The sequence below is a fragment of the Chaetodon trifascialis genome, chromosome 23 (genome assembly GCF_039877785.1).
Source record: "Chaetodon trifascialis isolate fChaTrf1 chromosome 23, fChaTrf1.hap1, whole genome shotgun sequence".
Taxonomy (NCBI): Eukaryota; Metazoa; Chordata; class Actinopteri; order Chaetodontiformes; family Chaetodontidae; genus Chaetodon; species Chaetodon trifascialis.
The window spans coordinates 17,399,990-17,418,980 of record NC_092078.1 but is presented as its reverse complement, the minus strand read 5'-3'; the positions used below and the strand labels follow the sequence as shown (position 1 = coordinate 17,418,980).

The window sequence follows — 18,991 nt, the reverse complement described above, 5'->3', positions numbered from 1 at the left end:
TTCTCAGTGATTTAACCAAGAAGCTGTTGAGTTTAACACACAGTTCTATTAACTTCATAAGATTTGTTAATCAGATAATTTCATTTATTCATTTATTTTTTCAAAGGCCTGATCTCAAGAGAAAAAAGTGATGTTTCTCTTGTAGTACCAGAGAGAAGCTGGGGAGAGTTGACCTGCCTACCATACCAGCTGTATTTGAACAACACAGACAGCATGATGCAAACTCAAATCAAGCAAAGAAACTGAACAGAGCTGTAGCAGAGCATTTATGCATGGGTCAGGTCCATCTGTACACTGTTGAGAAACCTTGGTCCAGACTTCAACTTACTGAATAGTATTTTACCAGTTTTGCCCCTTCAGGTAATAATTTCATGTCCACTGAAATCCCTGCCCTGTACAGCACGATGAAACAAAAGATAGAACTATGGAGCATCTTCTGGTGTTGGGGCTGAACTCAGAGGACAGAGGAGACTGCTTGAGGGAGGCATTGGAGGAGATGGTACCGAAACATGGACGTTGGACACGTCAGATATGGCTGGTGTCACCACTGATAATGCCTCAGCAAATAAGAAAGCATATCAGGGTCCTCCGCTTTGGACATAACTAGCAATTAGGGCTGTCAGTTTAACGCGTTAATTAGATTAATTAATTACGCTGCAAATTATCGCGCTATAAAAATTAACGCAATTAATCATGAGTGGCAAGTCAATGCGCAAGCATTTTAAATTTGGCCCTTTGAGTGACCCGTAGGCTGCAGTGGCAGGTAAGCAGGGTGACAACAGACATGGATGCGACACCGGAGAGCGAGGCAAGCCTACGTGGACCTTTGAACGGCAAGTTTATTTATAAAAAGATCAAAGACGGGACTGTTAACAAGAACGCAGTGATTTGTACCTTGTGTAAAAAAGAATTTTCCTATCACCGTAGCCGCTCCAGCCTGAATTATCATTTAAACGCTAAACATGTAGTTGCTGCTAGTGCCGCTAGTGCTACCGTGAGCTCACTCCGCCAACCCACACTTGCTAAGTTAGGAAAACGAATGAGCAGAGCCACGACAGAAAAACTGACAAACTCAATCGCAAAGTGGGTTGCTGCTGATTGCAGGCCGATTTCAGTCGTGGAAGACGAGGGCCTAAAAGAGGCGTTTCAGATAGCGTCATCTGAATTTAATTTATGAAGCACACTTCACCAATAAAAATGTGGATATCAAATCTTCTCTTCTTGGTGTATTCAATTGATTAGTCATGCACTACAATTTTGTAATGTCCTAGAATTCAAATTTTATTTAATTTTATTATTTGGGGACCTTTAGCAGATATGAGATTAAAATGCGATTAATTAGATTAATTAATTACAAATCCTGTAATTAATTAGATTAATTTTTTTAATCGCCTGACAGCACTACTAGCAATTAACAAGAGCTTGGATATAGAATGTGTTTCTTGAGCACTGTCAAGGCTAAGACAGTGTCTGCTTTTAGAAAGTCACCATAGATGATTTAACAGCAGAAGAAGAAACAAAAAGATTTGCAACTGTCTGAACATAGACTGATCCATAATGAGCCCACATGCTGGGATGCTTTCCCATGCTGGGAAATCGTGGAGATATTTCTAGAACAGCAGCAAGTGGTGTGTTGACTTCTCACCAATGATCTAAAGAAATGGCACCTCATGCCTAAAGATTCAGACATTACAGTTGTAGAGGCTATAAAAGAGGCACTGAGCCCTGTCAGCTCTTTCACAGATGCCTTTAGTGGTGAAAAACATACCACTCCCCTCTGATCTGCCCCAAAATTGGAAGATATTTTCTTGACAGTTGAGGAAAGTGACAGTAATGTAAAATGTCCACATAAAGCAAATATTGGTGGTGATCTGAGACAAAGATATGAGGGCAGGCATCTGCAGCTGATACTTAACACAGGCAAGCTTCAAGGACAGTTCTGTTACTTTAAGAGTGGATGTTAAACAGAATCTTATGAGCAATGTCCATTTGCTGGAAACAGGTCGGCAAATGCCCTCTCCAGGTGCCAGTAAAGACAATTAAAACAGTTCTGAAGGGGGATACAGTACAGTACAAATATGCTCTCAGACCTTAAGGAGGGGAGGGGTATATGCAAATTCATTTGCAAGAGGAAAAATTAGGAAGTGACGAAAAAGGTGACCCAGCCTTCCTTCCCTACATCACCCATTCCAGAGAGAACAATCAGAGTGCACCGAATGAAGCTCCAGCTGCCAGGGACAGGTCGGAGAACAACGTATTGGAGTGGAAGGGATATATATATTGGGGGAGTGAGTTGGGGAAGTTGTGGATGTGTCTTTGCCAGTTTTTGATAATAATAATAATCATAATGATTTCCTTACTGATACTGTAAATGCTCTCATTAATAATAACAGTGACATAAAACATGTGAGATCAGAGAAGAAGAATGAAAGAATATATTTTTTTGTCCTTTTTTCCCGTGTTGTTTATCGTTTTCACTGGAGTTGTAGACACTACTGTGTGTTCAAGTTCATTGTTGGACGGGCAAAAAAGGAAATGGAATCATGTTTGCACATTATAAAGGAGGGGTAACCAGAAGCGGTGAGGTTCTGTTACAGTGTTTATGAATAAGCCGGATACATTTTCCATAGTAATATAATCTGTATATTTTTTCTCTGTGTGGTGTTCCTTGAGTTCCTCCAGTTTGTGATGAGAGTTTTCTGCTGACAGGGCTACGAGGAGTAATCTGCTGTTTGATTTGTTTAGGTTGATTGCTGACATGTCTAATAGTCTGCATACTATTAGTGATGGGGATGATGGGATGTGGCAGCCCAGGAAGACACAATGACTTTTGTGTGCAATTTGAACAGATTTCTGAGGATAATCAGTGAAATGAAGTCTGTGGAACATCTTATGTTGGATGAGTTGTAGTTTGGCATTTTTTGTCATGAGGAAGATGTTTTTGCAAATTTGGCTCCAGAAGTCAGCATCAGGAGATGCAGAACTTGATTGGCTTCTTGTTACCTCAGGATTGTTCCCGATTGGAGGAAAATTAGATGGTATTTGTGATTTTGTGGAATTTCCACCATTGTCATTTTAACTGTGGCTATTCTGCCATTTAAGGACGGTGGAGGTTACATCCAGTGGTGGAGGTTGTCATTTATTGTTTTGAAGAGTGGGGTGAAGTTGAGTCCAAAAAGCTGACATCCTGGGAACATGTTGCTCCCTAAATACATGAGGTGACCTGTGCATAATGGGATAGGTGGTTTGTGAGCTGCCACATCCCAGCTGTTGCTATGAAGAAAGAAAGAATAGATGGCTTTGTTCAAGTTGAGTTTTCTTCAGTGAGTGTTATTTATTCTTGTAGCTATGGGTGTGGGTTTTGTAGAACCTGTCAAACATCATCTGCATAGAGATTGATCTTATAGTGTGTGTTGGGTGTTTGGATTCCTTTTATGTTGGCGTTCTGATAAATGGCTGCAGCTAACAGTTGAATGAAAATTGTGAATGGGGAAGGACAGAGTGGGCATCCTTGTCATCCCAGCTTTGTGAGGTTTGTCCATTGGTGTTAACAGTGGCTAAATGCGAAGTATACAGAATGTTAACCAGTTAATAAATGATTCCCAAAAGTCAAATCTTTGCAATGTGGTTAAGGGGAATGACCAGTTTACTCTGTCAAAGGGTTTTTCGGCATCTAAGGTAGCTATGATGGTTCCTGCCTCTTGTAATGATGAGTGATCGATTAAATTAAAAAGTCTGCATGTTACTGGATGAGTGTCGTCCTTGGATGAAGCTGGTTTGAACTGGGTATATTATGGATGAAATGACTTTGTGTACTCTGTGACTAGTGCTTTGGTGACAATTCCATCTACACTGAGGAGAGAAGTGGAGCGGTAAGTTGATGATAAGGTTGTGTCTTTGTTCGGTTTGAGTAGGAGTGAAAGTGGAGCTGTGCTGGCAGTCTTGAATTTTATTTCAGTTATCTGTCTGTTGAAGAGCAGAGCTCAAACTGATATATGCGAGTATAGATTGTCATAAAATTGTCTGAAGATTTTGTTTATCTTCTCAGGTGAATGTGGGGGCTTCCCTGCTGAGTCTTTAATGGTGGAGATTTTTCTCTATTTTGTTTAATTTGATTTCCAAAGTATTTACCTGATTTATTATTGAGGTGGAAATTTTATGAAATTTTCTTGTCCAATAAATTGAGTTTTCTTATTCATAATTTCATTTATTGGACTTCATACTTTCATTCTGGTTTTCTGGTTTATTGGATTACTCTCATGAATGTCTTCAAATTGTTTGATTTTTTTTTTTTGTTCAGCTTCTGGTGTTTTGTTTTGTTTTGTTTTGTTTTGATTTTTTTGCTTCTGTATTAACAGAAATGCAATTATTATACCTATTAAAACTGCTTTTCCTGTTTCCCACAGAAGACTTGATGATGACTTTGCAGAATCATTCATGTCTTGGAAGGATGCCCACACCTTTTTAATGAGACTGTCAGTCTGGTTGAAGAGATATGTTAAAGTGCCATCTGGTGTTGGCTTTATGTACACTGGCTTCATTCCATCTAAGTGTTATGGGGGAATGGTCGCTTATAATGATGAGGTGGATCTTTGAGTCTGAAATATTTGATATGATTAATTTGCTGGTAAGGAAGTCAGTGTGCTCATGCACTGTTTTACTGTTTCTCTGGACTGCCAGATTAGTGCATTGTTTGAAATGCTATGTGGTCTACTGAAGGGCTGACAACTGTGTTAAAGTCACCTCCTATGACAATTGAAGATGATTGAGATGAGAGAAAAAAAAGGTTGTAAAGTGTGGGTTGACAGTATTTGGGTCATACATTACAGATGAGGTGGATCTTTGAGTCTTAAATATTAGGTATGATTTACTGAGCTGTTACTGAACTGTTGATTGATACATTTATGACAGTACCATTTCCTTCAGGATCAGTGATGGTGGTGGAATGGACAATATATATTCAGGATCATATTGCATTCAGCGGTTTTGCAAATAAATCAGCAGTCGCTGGTTGTTGGGCTGACGGTGGCAATTTTAACACATTGTCCAACCCTAGTCTACTATTAGATGTTATTGTCTTTTATCACAGGAAAAAGTAATTGCTGTCTAGAGAATTTTGAGAGAATTTCCTAAATAAAATAAAATAACATTAAGTTGAATTAAAACAGCAGGATAAGACAAAATAAAACAGTTAAGTACAAAGAAAAGACGTGATGTGATAGAACTGTAGTGATTTGGGCTTTCGGACATTTATAGCTTGGTATTGTCTGCTTAATTATTGCCAAGTGGCAACATATATGGTCTGAAAAGAACTGGACCTAAGATAGAGGCCTGTGGAATACCACATGTCAGGTGTATTTTATCAGAGGAAAGATCATGACTCAGGGCGACTGTGGCCCAGGAGGTAGAGCAGTTGTCTGCCATTCAGGAAGTTGGTGGTTCGATCCCTGGCCTTGATAGTTCACATGCTGAAGTATCCTTGGGCAAGATACTGCACCCTGCGGTGCCTATGGTGTGTGAATTCATATGTATGTTGCTTTGGATGAAAGTGTCTGCCAAATTACTAATTATAATTGTAATTGTAATCATTTACGATCTGTGTCAGAGAGACCAACCCAGTGCTCATGTCTGTCCAGCACAATATTCTGAGCTACAGTATGGAATGCCGCACTGACATGTAACAGTCATTCACAACTTTGACTAGAGCTGTTTTTATAATGTAATTTTTCAAACATCTTGTCACAGAGGAGCTAATACAGCTCTTTATATATATAGAGTCTTAAAGGTTTGTGATTCAGCTCTGGCTAAGAGCAATGGTTTCAAAAGTGTGTTGAGTTGTTGATACAGGGGGGTGTGAGTGTGTGTACCAGTGCATGTGTATGTGTGTGCATAGTACAGGAGGACCTTCAGACATAAAACACATATAGGCACAAAAACACAACAACATAATACATTACACAAAAACAGAACAAGATGCAGAGGAGAGTCAGCCTTATTGAGTTTAGTAGTTAATGCTTGATATTTGTGACATCAGAAGAATGGAGACAGACGGATTGTGGAGGTAGAGATTGACTAATTTCCAATGATTGGCCCTGATCAGCTGCTGGTGTTTTTCGGTCCCAGATGCTGTACATGGTGAAATGTGATGTTGTTGACAGTCTCAGGAGGCATTTTAAGCTGTTTAGTCATGAATTCCTTGATTGATTTTTCTGGGTCGTCTGTGGTTTGTTCAGGAATGCCGTTTCTTTCATGGCTTTATTGTCAGCAGTGACAGAGCTGATCTGGGTGGTAAGTGTGCTGACAGAGTGTTATGAGTTGAGTGATTTGTTTGCCTTAGTGTGAGTGTCTATTTACCCCTGACTGAATTGCAGGCTGTGGCACTGTGCCTTCCCTGTGCAGCACGTCACTGAGTGTGATTCTGGCATCAAGTCCGGAAATTTTTTTTCCAATAGAAATGTGGATGGTGTTGAACTGGAGCTGCAGAGTGAACCTGACCGGAGTCTCTTCACTCTCTATGGAGTGAAGATGGCTTTGCCCATTTTCATGTTGTTGTCTGTATCACCCTGATTCATGATGCAGATTGATACAGAAATGTTATAAAGGGCTTGAAATGGTGAAATATGATGGTTGCTCTCTGGAACAAAAATGTGATTTTAAAACCGTATTTTTATTATATTATACATTTAAGTTTTATCAGGTGACTCTCAATTGCTGCCACCTTCTTACTTCTTACACTACCGCATCCCTTCGCCTGGCTCACTGGGATTTTGACCTCTGCACTCAGGGAAGCTATTTGTTTATTTCAATATCAATAAAAGTCTGATGTTTGCCACTTAGCATGGAACTGTCCCTCAACACATTTGGAGAAAGTTTTGTCCAAACACGGAAAGTTCAGCTTGCACTCTCAGAACTCCTTTTTTCTTCAGATTGTACTGAAAATGACTAATTTGATCCTCTTTGGGGATCCAGGCAGCAGTTTTAAAGTCTTAAATTTTCACTGCCTCAGACAGATTTGAATGTGAAACGCCTTGCATATTGAAGGCTCAGATTGAAGCTTTCTCCTGGCAAAGATGTTGCACGTCCTGAGGACTTGTGTCCCAAAAAATATATTCATGAATTTGATCCAATAAAAGAGGCATCAAGTTATAGCTCAGTGGGGCTTTAGCAGGAATTAATTCCAAAGTCTGTTCGGTAAATCTAAACCGATAAAGAGTTTGAGGAAGTTTTTCATTAGGTTGCAAGAAAATCTTTATATTTTTCTGTCCAATAGAAGCTGGTTCAATGCTGGTTCAGAGCTGACACGTCTGTCGACAGTCTTCAGTCCCTCTGTCCTGATCTGGGAAGGTAGCCAGATGCTGCTTGTTGACAGCAGCTTTGATGGCAACAGAGCAGACGTGGGGTTGAATAGAGATCTGGAAGCCAACAGAATGTAAATGCTTTCTAAATGTCTCGTCATTCACAGAGCTGTCCAAATGTGAGCTGATCAACAAAAGTTTGTTCTTGGACTCAAAAACAAGCTGAGGTCAAATGAAGCATTTTACTTTCAGTCCGGGATGCATAAATGAATTAAAGCTGTGACAGGCAGTTTATTTTTGGCATCATTGGGCAAAAATCCCATAAGAACCTTTCAGCGTATTGTAATTCAAATGGTCTGAGAAAAAAAGAAAAAACTCTGTGAAGTGCTGGAAGGACATCCTTGAGAAGACAAGTCAGGGCGAGAGGGACTGCAGGTTGAGGTTTCTCAGGTCAACTGAGTCCTACTTAAATTCACCAGAACACAGAAAAACTGTCATTTTATTCAAGGTAATGGTGCGTTTCATTTGGTCACCTGTTGGTGTCGTAGGAAGGATTGATTGAGAGAGCACCTAGGGTGTTTTAGAACACAGATGCAATCATTCTAGTTATTATATATGTGTATTCCCACGATTCATTAAACAGTCATAAACACAGGGTAACAGTGTGAGCAGTTTTACCTTAAAATGGGTGATTATTTGTAACATTTCTTCATAAAACCCAATGCTTCATCCAGATCACTGGAGTGAATAGCTAATTCTGCACTCTCATTACTTTTAGGATTTGAACATTTTAAGGTACAAGAGCAACTTCACGTGTTGTCATTCCTGTTTGTTTTCTACACCTATTGTGCTTTATAAAATAATCTTAAAATCCATTTACAAGCAACCTCTAACATCTATCTACGACCTCAGTTATCTGACAGTGAGTGATGGTCCTTCATTTAGAAAGTGAGATGTGGGTGAAAGCTCTAGAAAAGGTTTGTGTATGCACACTTTCTGGACCAGGTCACACACAGAGAACACTATCAGTTGTTTTCCTGCTTGCTATAACTGCATATATTGTCTCAGTGGAGTCTCTGTCAAGATGCAAGGTGGCCTCATATTTTTGATGAATCATTGTGTTGCTAAAGCAATCGACGTTTTGCTTTTTCTAAAGCCAATTTGAGCCTTTTTTTATTATTATTATTGGCCAGAAAACACTAAAAACACTCTCCAGATATGCAACAGGTCACAGTTATCACTCATGTTTCATGCCTCCATGCAGACCATCTGATGCTGTGAAACTTTCCCAGCTTCAGAAAGGGGATTCTTTTCTCTTCATACAACTTCTTCAGCATGGCAGTATTTTTTTTTTTTTTTTTTTTTTTTTTTTGCTCCACCTTTTGTAAATAAAACTGCAGTAGCTTGACAAAAGAGCAATTAAATGTCTCACAGTGAAGAACCTTGCAATCAGCTGATTTCATGCAGTTCTTGAGTTTTGGTAAAATGCTGTTGTACATGCTAGTGTTGACAGCAGCCAACTCTGTCGTCCAGTCATCATGGAAGAGTTTCACTAATCCACCCATTATATCTGTCAGCAGCTTATTCAGACAATTTGAGGAAGCCTGAGGTATACAACCTCACATATGCACGGTACACAAAGGCAGATTTTGAAACAACAGACTGTTAAGTACATTTTACTTAGGTCTACTTACTGCATACCAGTCATATGCACCTCTGCCTATTAACAAGCCTGCTGATCAGTGGTACATTACAGTGAATCTTGGCAACAACTGAGAGGAAGACAAAGACAATGATTTTTTTCTGACACAGAAATGGAGGTGCTTGTGAGGTTGAGGTCAGAAAGCACATATTTTTTAGTGGCCACAGCAGCAGGGTCACAAAAGAAAGTGCAGCAAGTGGCTACAGTTAATGTACTGAAAGCGGCAGATGGGACAGCACCAGAAATGTAAAAGAAATTGGTCAAATCTGAAGTTTGAGGCAAAAGAAATTACTTCCCGCTGTCAGAGCACATCTGCTCCTGGTAGGGGCAAGGGCACACCTGAGCTCACACCGCTTGATACACAAATAGCCCATTTACTCCAGGAAGCAAGTGTGTGTGGCAGCCACTGCAGTATCTCTAGTGTGCTCTCATGTTAAATGCATTGACTTTACACACAAAAACTACGTAACAATGAAAATTGTACCGTAATAGTTATATGTTTATATTTCTCTGACACCACAGGACCCTTAAATGACCAAAATGAAAATATAAATTGGTCATACAAGTTTTCTTATCCAGTCTGCATGTGTTTTGTGGACTTGGAGAAGGCTTATGACAATATTTCCTGGGGAGTCCTGTCAGGGGTGTTATGGGAGTATGTGGTACTGGGACCATTACCATGAGCCACCTGGCCCTTCTATAACCATAGTAAGAGTATTCTCAGCATAAAGTCAAACACATTTCCAGTGGGTGTTGGCCTCTGCCAAGGTTCCCCCTGTTTCCAGTGATGTATGTGATATTCATGGACAGGATCTCAAGGTGCAGCCAAGGTGAGGAGGGTGTCCGTTTTTGGAACCAAGAATCGCATGTCTGCTTTTTGCAGATGACGTGTTGTTGGCTTCATCAGATTGTGATCTTGGGGTGGATTGCAGCTGAGTGTGAAGCAGCCGGGATGAGAGTCAGCACTTCTAAATCTTAGGCCTTGGTTCTCTGCTGGAAAAGAGTGGATTGCTCCTGTCAGCTTGGGAGTGAATTGCTGGCCCAAGTGAAGGAATTCAAATATCTCGGTATCTTGTTCAAGAGTAGTGGTAAAATGGCGCGTGAGATGGACCAGCGGATTGGTGTGGCGTCACTAGTAATGCAGGGTTGGACCGGACTGTTGTGGTCAAGAGAGAGCTGAGCCAGAAGCTTTCGAATTGCCAGTTATTCCATATTATCTCTCTGTATCATATTATATCTCTGAGATTTTCCTGGCATGTCCAACCAGTAGGAGACTGTGGAGTTGACCAGAACATGCTGGAGGGATTCGCATAACATGATAATGTCAGAAAAATGTGAAAGGAAACAAATAAAATCAGCAGAACGATGAAAGAAGTTTGGTGTTATTCGGCTGGGAAAAGAATGATGTGCTCTTCCAGAAGCCATAATGAAAGTGTTCTGTCATCTGGATTGGTGAAACTTTTTGGTATATGCAATGGATGTGTTGGCAAAGATAAAAGAGTTAGAAATTTACCTTGATGATACTTTTTTACTATGTTCCAGCTGCAGTGTTGTATGAAATATCCTCATCAGTTTCTCGGTGGATTTTCATTTTCTTTGGAATGGACAAACTGCGCAACCCTGCAGTACTTACAGGGAAATGATGATTATGCAAAAGAAAAATCTCATGATTGCAAAAAAAAAAGTGAGTTACCGGAGGTCCCTGCTGCCAGGATAACAAAGTTTCTAATCAGAACTTTTGTTCAGGTTTCAGCATTGACCTTCTCTGTCCATATCTGCAGTCCTCCAGCAGTTCTGTGTGTTTTCATTTGCACTTCTGCCTGCAGTTCCCAGCTCATTTTCCCTGCCAGCAACTTTCATGCCATAATGAGGTGCTTTGTATTGACTCAGGATGAATTACATGGTTTTAAGGGAAATTGTTAAACAGCCTTGGACACATAATTACTTAAGAACAAAGGGAAAAAACTACTGTATTTTCTCAGAAAGCATGGCTTCGAGCTCATCTGTGCCCATATGGTCAGCAGTGTGGATGAACACAATAGCCAGCACAGCCCATCTCACAAAAACCAATTTGATTCCCTTTGTGCCTATTGTGTCTGCTGTGAAATGAATAGTAACTTTGACAAAATCTTCGCAGACAAGGTGAAATAGTTTTCATACTAACTTCAAATGCATATTGAACCACGGGGAGTAGAGTCTGCATGAATCATTATTTCTCAGTGTCAGGACAGTGATGGATATCCACGAAGGGCACTTCAACATTCCTTAGAATCTGTTTGGTTTCACAGTAACACTTCATTTATAAATACAGACATCAAAATTAAAATGGTCCTTAGAATTGTATAATTATACTGTTTTTATATGGATGTAAAGTTTTTAATAAATGTTTGAATGACCAATTATAAGCTATTTATACTGTTGATATTAGAGTCTTACTGGTATTAATTACTATTATGAGACTGATAACAGTATTGATACTTGAAAGTTAAAAAGTATGATAGCAATATAGATGTTTCAAGCCCACTTTCTTGATAGTAAAAACATTTTGGGTAGGACTGTGATTTCGGGTCTCATTTGTGTAAATAGTTGAATTGAAATCAGGATACCAGCTGTGGAAAACAGTAGTTTAGCCCTGAAGTCAAATGAAAGATGGATGGACACAGGTGAAGATGTCAGAGGTCAGGGGACTTAACTTTGCTGGAGACTTTGGAGGGTTGAAGTTTAGGCTGAAGGTGATAGAGGGTTAGGGTTATGAGTCACAAGTGAAGAGTCACATGTCAGAGGTCAGACACCAACTTCTGTGATCGAGGCAGAGTAATTGGATGAGGGTTTAGTGAGGAAATGTAGACAGTAGAAGATCTTCATAATAACAAAAGTGCAAGCAGGGCTTCATTTGAACTTGACCCTGTTGGAGCAGAATCCAAGACCTTCTAGATCTGATCTGGCAGCTCCTTTGTCACTATCAAAATCTGTAGATAAATTTTGCATAATAATTAATGTTACAGCCCCACAGCTAAGTAAGTCAGCATGTGTGTTGTGAAATGGTAAAACACGTATACTAAGTGCATGTACAGCACTGTCCATTGTACTGAAATGGAGTGGAGGAGATCGATAGACACACAGAACAGTTTAGTTTCTTCACCTGCTTGCTTTTGTGGTTGTCAATAGAACTTTTGGCCCTAATTCTATTCTCTCTCAATTGCAGCAATCAAAAAGCACAGACAGAGGGTAAACAATAGGAAGTGAGACAGGCAGGCAGGCAGGCAGGCAGGCAGGCAGGCAGGCAGGCAGGCAGGCAGGCAGGCAGACAGACAGACAGACAGACAGGCAGGCAGGCAGGCAGGCAGGCAGGCAGGCAGGCAGACAGACAGGCAGGCAGGCAGGCAGGCAGGCAGGCAGGCAGGCAGGCAGGCAGACAGACAGGCAGGCAGGCAGGCAGGCAGGCAGGCAGACAGGCAGGCAGGCAGGCAGGCAGGCAGATAGAGAAAACCCTAAACAGCTGTTTCTACGTCCCTTCCCTGCTGATTTTGAGTGATTGTTCTGAATGTTCTGATCAATAAAGATGAATAAATAATGCTTTGTTTGTGGTGACAGTTTTGTTTACTTTTAACAGCTAGCACCTAGCCATTATCCAATGCGTTTTATGACTTTCTCTCTCCCCCTCACCCTCCGGATCAGCACCTGCTCTGTGTTCCAGGGCTCCCTGATATACAAATTAATCACTGAGTATAAAAGTATGTGTCTGTCTGGATGAACTAAGAGGCTCCATCTCTTCCACAGTCTCTCTCACACACACTCATACACACTTACACACATAGTTTGGATATTCCCCCAGACAGTAACTGTTGCAGAATGACACTCTTTGCTTGAAATTGCCTTTAGCAGCCTTGTGTTGTCTGGGACAACAAATCTTGCTCATCATCATGGCTTTTCTGTAAGAAAATATAGAGGACTAAACTTCAAACATATGACTGAATCATTGTCTCATATTTCAACTTCCCCCTGCGTAGATCATTTTTCATAGATCATAGATGCTGTCAACATGTTATGTGTGTCTGTAGGAGCTTGAGCAGGTTGTCCATCAATCACAAGGTTGGTGGTTGAATCCCCGGCTCCTTCAGCCGGCATGTTGAAGTGTCCCTGGACACATACTGAGCCCCATATTTGGTCCCTATGCCGTGTCACTGTGTGTATGTGAATGGGTGAATGTGCCATGTGTTGTAAAGCGCTGTGACTGGTCAAACGTAGACTAGAAAAGCACCACAAATGCCGTCCATTTACAGTTTATCAGGATACATTAACTCAGAGGTTTTCAAACTGAGGGGCGTGGAAGAAGACAAGTGAGTATTATGACAAAGACAGGTGCGTGCCGGTGTTCTAAAAAGGAAGTAAATAGTTTGCCAAAATGTAAATAAAGTCAGGCTTAAAGGGTGGGAGGTGGGGTTGTAGCCCACAGCAAGAAAAACAATAAGTGAGAAAAATCAATCAGTTTTTCAGTGTTGCACTGGCAATATGTTTTGACATTAATAAGACTGAGACTGACACCCTCGTCTAGACATTCATGTACAGATATTTGCAGTGTGCTGAAGCCATACTAGGAGCAGCTCAGTTCTATCTGAGGTGGGCATCAGACTTGCATTATCTGGATAATTTCATTCCTCAAAGATCTTCACAATGTCTCCTGGTATCATAGGTGCTCCTGGAATTCTTTTCACATCGATTCTGCCCACAGTGTGATTTGATCTCTGTATAGAAATTGGGTAGGTGGAGCTGGCACTATGAGAAGTAATGTGGGGCACTCAAGTCTGGATCATGTACAGCTGGAGACAGCCGAAGGCATCTGTTGCCTCCGTTTAGGTTGTCTTGCCAGGAAGGTTATGCTTGAATAGAACTAGTTTGTACAAAGTGTCATCCAACCACATCAAAAGACCTCTTCCAGATGTCCACATTGGAAGGTGGGCCAAAAAGCACTGCGTCATCGAGAGAAGCAAGACGGGATTAATTGTCCAAGTGGCGATAATGGTAATGATAATGCAGAGTTTCAGACACTCTCTTCTCGGAAGCAGTATTGATGGTGCACTCTGTTGTACGCACGAGAAGTGACAGGAGTAGTTTTAAAGAATGAAAAGAGCTTGATAAAGAAGTCCATGTCCTCCCTCCTCTCACTCATCCTCAGACACCCTCCATCAGTTCCAACAGAGCGAGGTTTTGACAATCCAACTAACACTGTTTGAAGCACACTGAAAAAAACACAGATTTAAGATTTCTTAGAAGTCCATTTTAGATTAGTTGATTACGCTGTGACCTCCATTCAGAGATCATGAAATGGTGAATTGCATCTTAAAGGTTGTGTGCTCTCAAACAATAGCTCCAAGAAAGAATGGCCAGTGTTGTATCAAACTTTCTTTTCTTAACCTTTCCACGAAAACTTCTTTATTCCATTTATTAACCCTTTTTTTCTGTCTTCACATGCTCACAAGCATTTCTTCTCTCCATTTCTTCTTCCTCACACAGGGGCCTGATATCCTTGAATTCTAGTGACACCTACTACCTTGAGCCAATCAGCGGTGTGGATCCTCTGTCCCACTCACTGTTGAGTGCAGAGGAGCTGCCAGTTAAAGGTGGAAACTGCGGCCACCACCATCAGACCACACAGTCCAACCACATCTCAGACCTGCTCAGATCATTTCATTCACGGGTGAGTTTCCCCACACACCACTCATTTGCTCCAAAACATGGTTAGACACTATTAGGTTGTTTTCCTGGTGAAAATAAGTAGTGCTGCAACACTAGAATTTTTCCTTCAACCCGAAACTGTACCTCAAGACAAACAAGTGAATTTCCCAAAACACTGTTCTGTTCCAAAAAAAATCAGAAAAATGATTACTGATTACTCCCACAAAACCATGGCAAAAAAATAAAAAATAAAAAGGTCTCAACACATTTGCAGTAGACAGCTTTGAAACAACTTCTGTTCATGGGTTTTGATCCTCATTTAGCTGCAAAGGATATCCACATTCCCCTCTTGGTTCCAGTTTTGGTGGACTAGGGTTCATTTGCAGTCAGTCAGAGTGTTGTCACATCAGACTCCTCGTGAGGGTAAGTCAGTGGGTTGAGTTAAGTCTCAAGGCTACAGCTCTGGTATCAACTTTGAGAAACATATGCAGCATGAGGCTGTTTTGATGAGTGCTCTCGCTGTATATCATTGTGTGATGGCTTCACACAGAGCAGAGGGAACTTTACCTGATATTCTCTGCAACAAACAGTCAATTCTTTTTTCTGATAATTTCCTGACATCCATGGCAGCCCTAAGATGGATTCAATTCCAAAGCTCAAACCTGCACCACCAAATACCTTTGACAGAACCCTGGCTTCAAAAAGATCTGTAACCTGTATCCTGTAACCCAAGATCTGTAACTTTCAGATACTGAAGACAGCATCAGAATGTCAGTATAGAATAATTGAAAGCCATTTGAACAGTCGAGCAAGTGAGACGTGGATACACTCAATGCTGGTGTCTGCCATGTCCACTGAACACGGGTCTGCGACCCACCAGTTGAGAATAACTGAATTAGAGGATAATGGTGAATGCTCTTAGCAGTGTCTGTCTTTTAAGTTACTAAGCATTAGTCAACATTTGCCACCATAAGCTACTGCAGCAGCCGACCATGGAAGGCTGCAGCCGTCAAACCCCTCATTGTATTGAATGAAATGTCCAGTGTGTACGATTTAGTAACATCTAGCGGTGAGGTTGAATATCCCTCACCTCACCACTCCCCTTCCAAGTATGCAGGAGAATCTACGGTGGCCGTAAAACTCACCAAAAACACCAGTGTTTGGTCTGTCCGGTCTGGGCCACTGTAGAACAATGGTGTTACAACATGGCGGACTCCAATGAAGAGGACCCAGTCCCTCTACAGAGCTCATTGTAATGTAACGAAAACACATCGATTCTTATTCTCACACTAATGAAAACATAACTATGAATATTCTATTCCATTTCTGCCAGTAGATCCCAATAAATCATACAAACTGGACCTTTAAACAAAAATGCATTTAATGGATAGTCAACTGAGCTTTTGATTTAAGAGGAAGATTGTGGTATTTTATTTTTTCCAAAAGTGACACAGTCACAATTTGCCTTGAACACCTGAAATTCCTTGCTAACCCCATACAAACAGCAGAGGTTGGGAACTAATTGAGTGAAGCCTGTAAGCCAGTCAAGTCGAGTAGACAGCTCAGTCAGTGCTACAGTCACATGGCATCCTTCACGTGAACGATGAATCCAACACATGCTTTGCAATAAGGCCTTCACACCAGCATCCACCTGTAGGCTCTGACTGCATTTTCCTGTGATGTAGGGGTTCAGTTAGTCATTGTCAGTTTAAGGGTTCTTAAAGGCACGGTGGCGCAGCAGGTAGTGCACGTGCCTCACAGCAAGAGGGTTGCCGGTTTGATCCCCAGATGGGGCCTTTCTGTGTGAAGTTTGCATGTTCTTCCCGTGCATGTGTGGGTTCTCTCCGGGTACTCCGGCCTCCTCCCACAGACCAAAAACATGCTCATTAGGTTAATTGATGACTCTAAATTGTCCGTAGGTGTGAGTGTGAATGTTTGTCTGTCTTTGCATGTTGCCCTGCAATCGGCTGGCAACCAGTCCAGGGTGTACCCCGCCTCTCGCCCGTTGAAGCTGGGATAGGCTCCAGCCCCCCGCAACCCCAAAAGTGATAGGCGGTATAGAAAATGGATGGATGGGTTCTTAAAGGTTCTTAGTAGGGGATGCTGAGTTCAGAGACTAGTCAGCAAACACTACCAGACACATTCTCTATATTCATGTGCAGTAACACTGCGCCATTTGAGTTGGCTGACTGAAATCATCGAGCTCAATATGACCAACAGCTCAAATGTTCCTTACTCATCAGCTGTAGTCTAGCCATGACGCACACACATTTGAAATATTCATCATCACAACCTTTCAATGGGACCATTCAAGCTTTGTGTTGTTTGTAAAGAAACTGAATTTCACAGTGGGTACATAGAAATAGACACAAAAGTAGTTGTGATTCATTTGCCTCCTCTAAGGTGATGGACTGTCGTAACTCTCTTATGGTTTGGTTTATTACGCAACGAAATGAAATCACCAACCACATGGAAACATTTGGCTCTTTGTCTTAAGGAAACACAATATTGAATAGGTCTCTGTGCCATTTTAGTGTGCACAATTACTGTCACACCACCTGGAAATGAAGGGAATTGTGGCTTTCCAGGCCTGTTAAAGCCATGGCTATACAGTAAGTCAATTTCCTGAACCCTCATAGACAAGAAGAACTCAACACAAGTCTAGTTTGCTCATCTGCAGTTATAAATGATAAAAAGTCTCCTCAGTGGGTCATTTTGCCGTCATCTGTCTCCACTGCTGGGACAAACAGTCATTCCTTGGTTTTTCTTCTCATATTTCTTCCCATATTTATCATTTTCCCATTTACGTTCTCAGTCACTTTAAACTGTCCTCATCTTTCTCTCCTCCTCATATGCTAAAGCCCTCTTAGCTCTCCACCAGGGCATCATCCTTTTCCCCTATTTCTTTATCTTCCTCCTTCCTGCACCATACCCCTTGGCTCTCCCAATTCCCTCCTCTGCCACCCATTAATCCTGGGTTGTTATGCAGAAATGCCAGCCACAGCAGACTCCAGGCTGAGTCCAATGCCTTTGCCTTGCCACTATTTGCCTCTCAAATAAACATTGCAATGTGTTAATGCATTAGTTCAGAGTGTGTGTGTGTGTGTGTGTGTGTGTGTGTGTGTGTGTGTGTGTGTGTGTGTGTGTGTGTGTGTGTGTGTGTGTGCGTGTGTGTGAACTCCACAGGCTGCCATCACAACGTCACAGATTCCCCAACAATCCGCAATATTGGTGTTATGTCCAGACCGAGCCAAGTAATAGTCCCCCCCGCACATAAATCAATTACAGCAGAGCCTTTCCTTAATGGCTGTAATCAAGTATTAGCAGGGTGGAGACTTAATGATGGAGGGACACAAGGAGTCGTAAAGCTTTGTAAAACAGCATGGATTGCTAAAAGGCTACTCATACATATTGGGATTTCACCTCTTTGTGTACCCCTTTCAGACTGTGTACTTTATTAGGTCAGATAATCGCACCTGGTGTCTTGTTTTGTTTGCAGTCCTATACTGACACCAGTACCTACCACGCTGCTTTAAATTCCACATTTTTCTATTCAGTTTGTCTCCCAGGATTGTACTCTTGTTAGTGTAGGACAACCTCTGCAGTATTCAAGACCATGGTACACTCAGACACTGGATGGTAATGGGGATCGAATTACAACATTCCACCAGGAAAACTGTAGATTAGACATTTTGTTTTGTTGTTCTGCTGCTGTGTCTGTACACTGCCGTATTGGTGGTGTTCTACAATGTTTAGATCTGAAATAAAATCATACTGAATAACAAACATAACAGCAAAAAGTAAAAATAGTTCTTGTCTTTCTCAAACAGCTGTAGTAGAACTAGTTCAATAAAAACTGCCAAAAAAAATGGAATAACTGATTCTAATGTGTTCGTTGTGTGTTTCATGTAATTTACAGGTTCTTGTTTTATTGTATTTTAATTCAATTCAAATTAATTTTATCTTTGTCGTCTATATTGCAAATATTTATGGCTCTGTCTGCTTGTGTATCATGTATATTTAACACGTGTTAAATGTTGTGTAGGTGCCGGTCTAACAGAAAAGATGTGCTGATAACATTCATCACTATGGCAGCAACATCCGTATTTTTATTCCACCGTACTATAAATAAAGCAGGCTATTGCTGATCATGTGCTCACAGTAGTAATGGGAAAAATGATGTTTTATACAGCAATTCTATTCTTACATGAATTCAGATAACAGTCAGATGAAGAGGAAATATTGACAGCACACATGTTTGTAAATTATGCTGACTCAACTTTACTCCATGACAGAAAAAACTGAATCTAATGGCCAG

The 18,991-nt window shown here is 41.1% G+C and overlaps 1 protein-coding gene across 1 annotated transcript in view; it reads left to right on the top strand.

Moving 5' to 3' along the window:
• adam19a (ADAM metallopeptidase domain 19a) overlaps positions 1 to 18,991 on the top strand; it is a 170,533-nt gene that overhangs the window by 107,369 nt on the left and 44,173 nt on the right. The window contains exon 6 of the mRNA XM_070993711.1: positions 14,512 to 14,695. Within this exon, the coding sequence (XP_070849812.1) occupies positions 14,512 to 14,695 (184 nt within the window). The remainder of the gene's footprint in view (positions 1 to 14,511; positions 14,696 to 18,991) is intronic.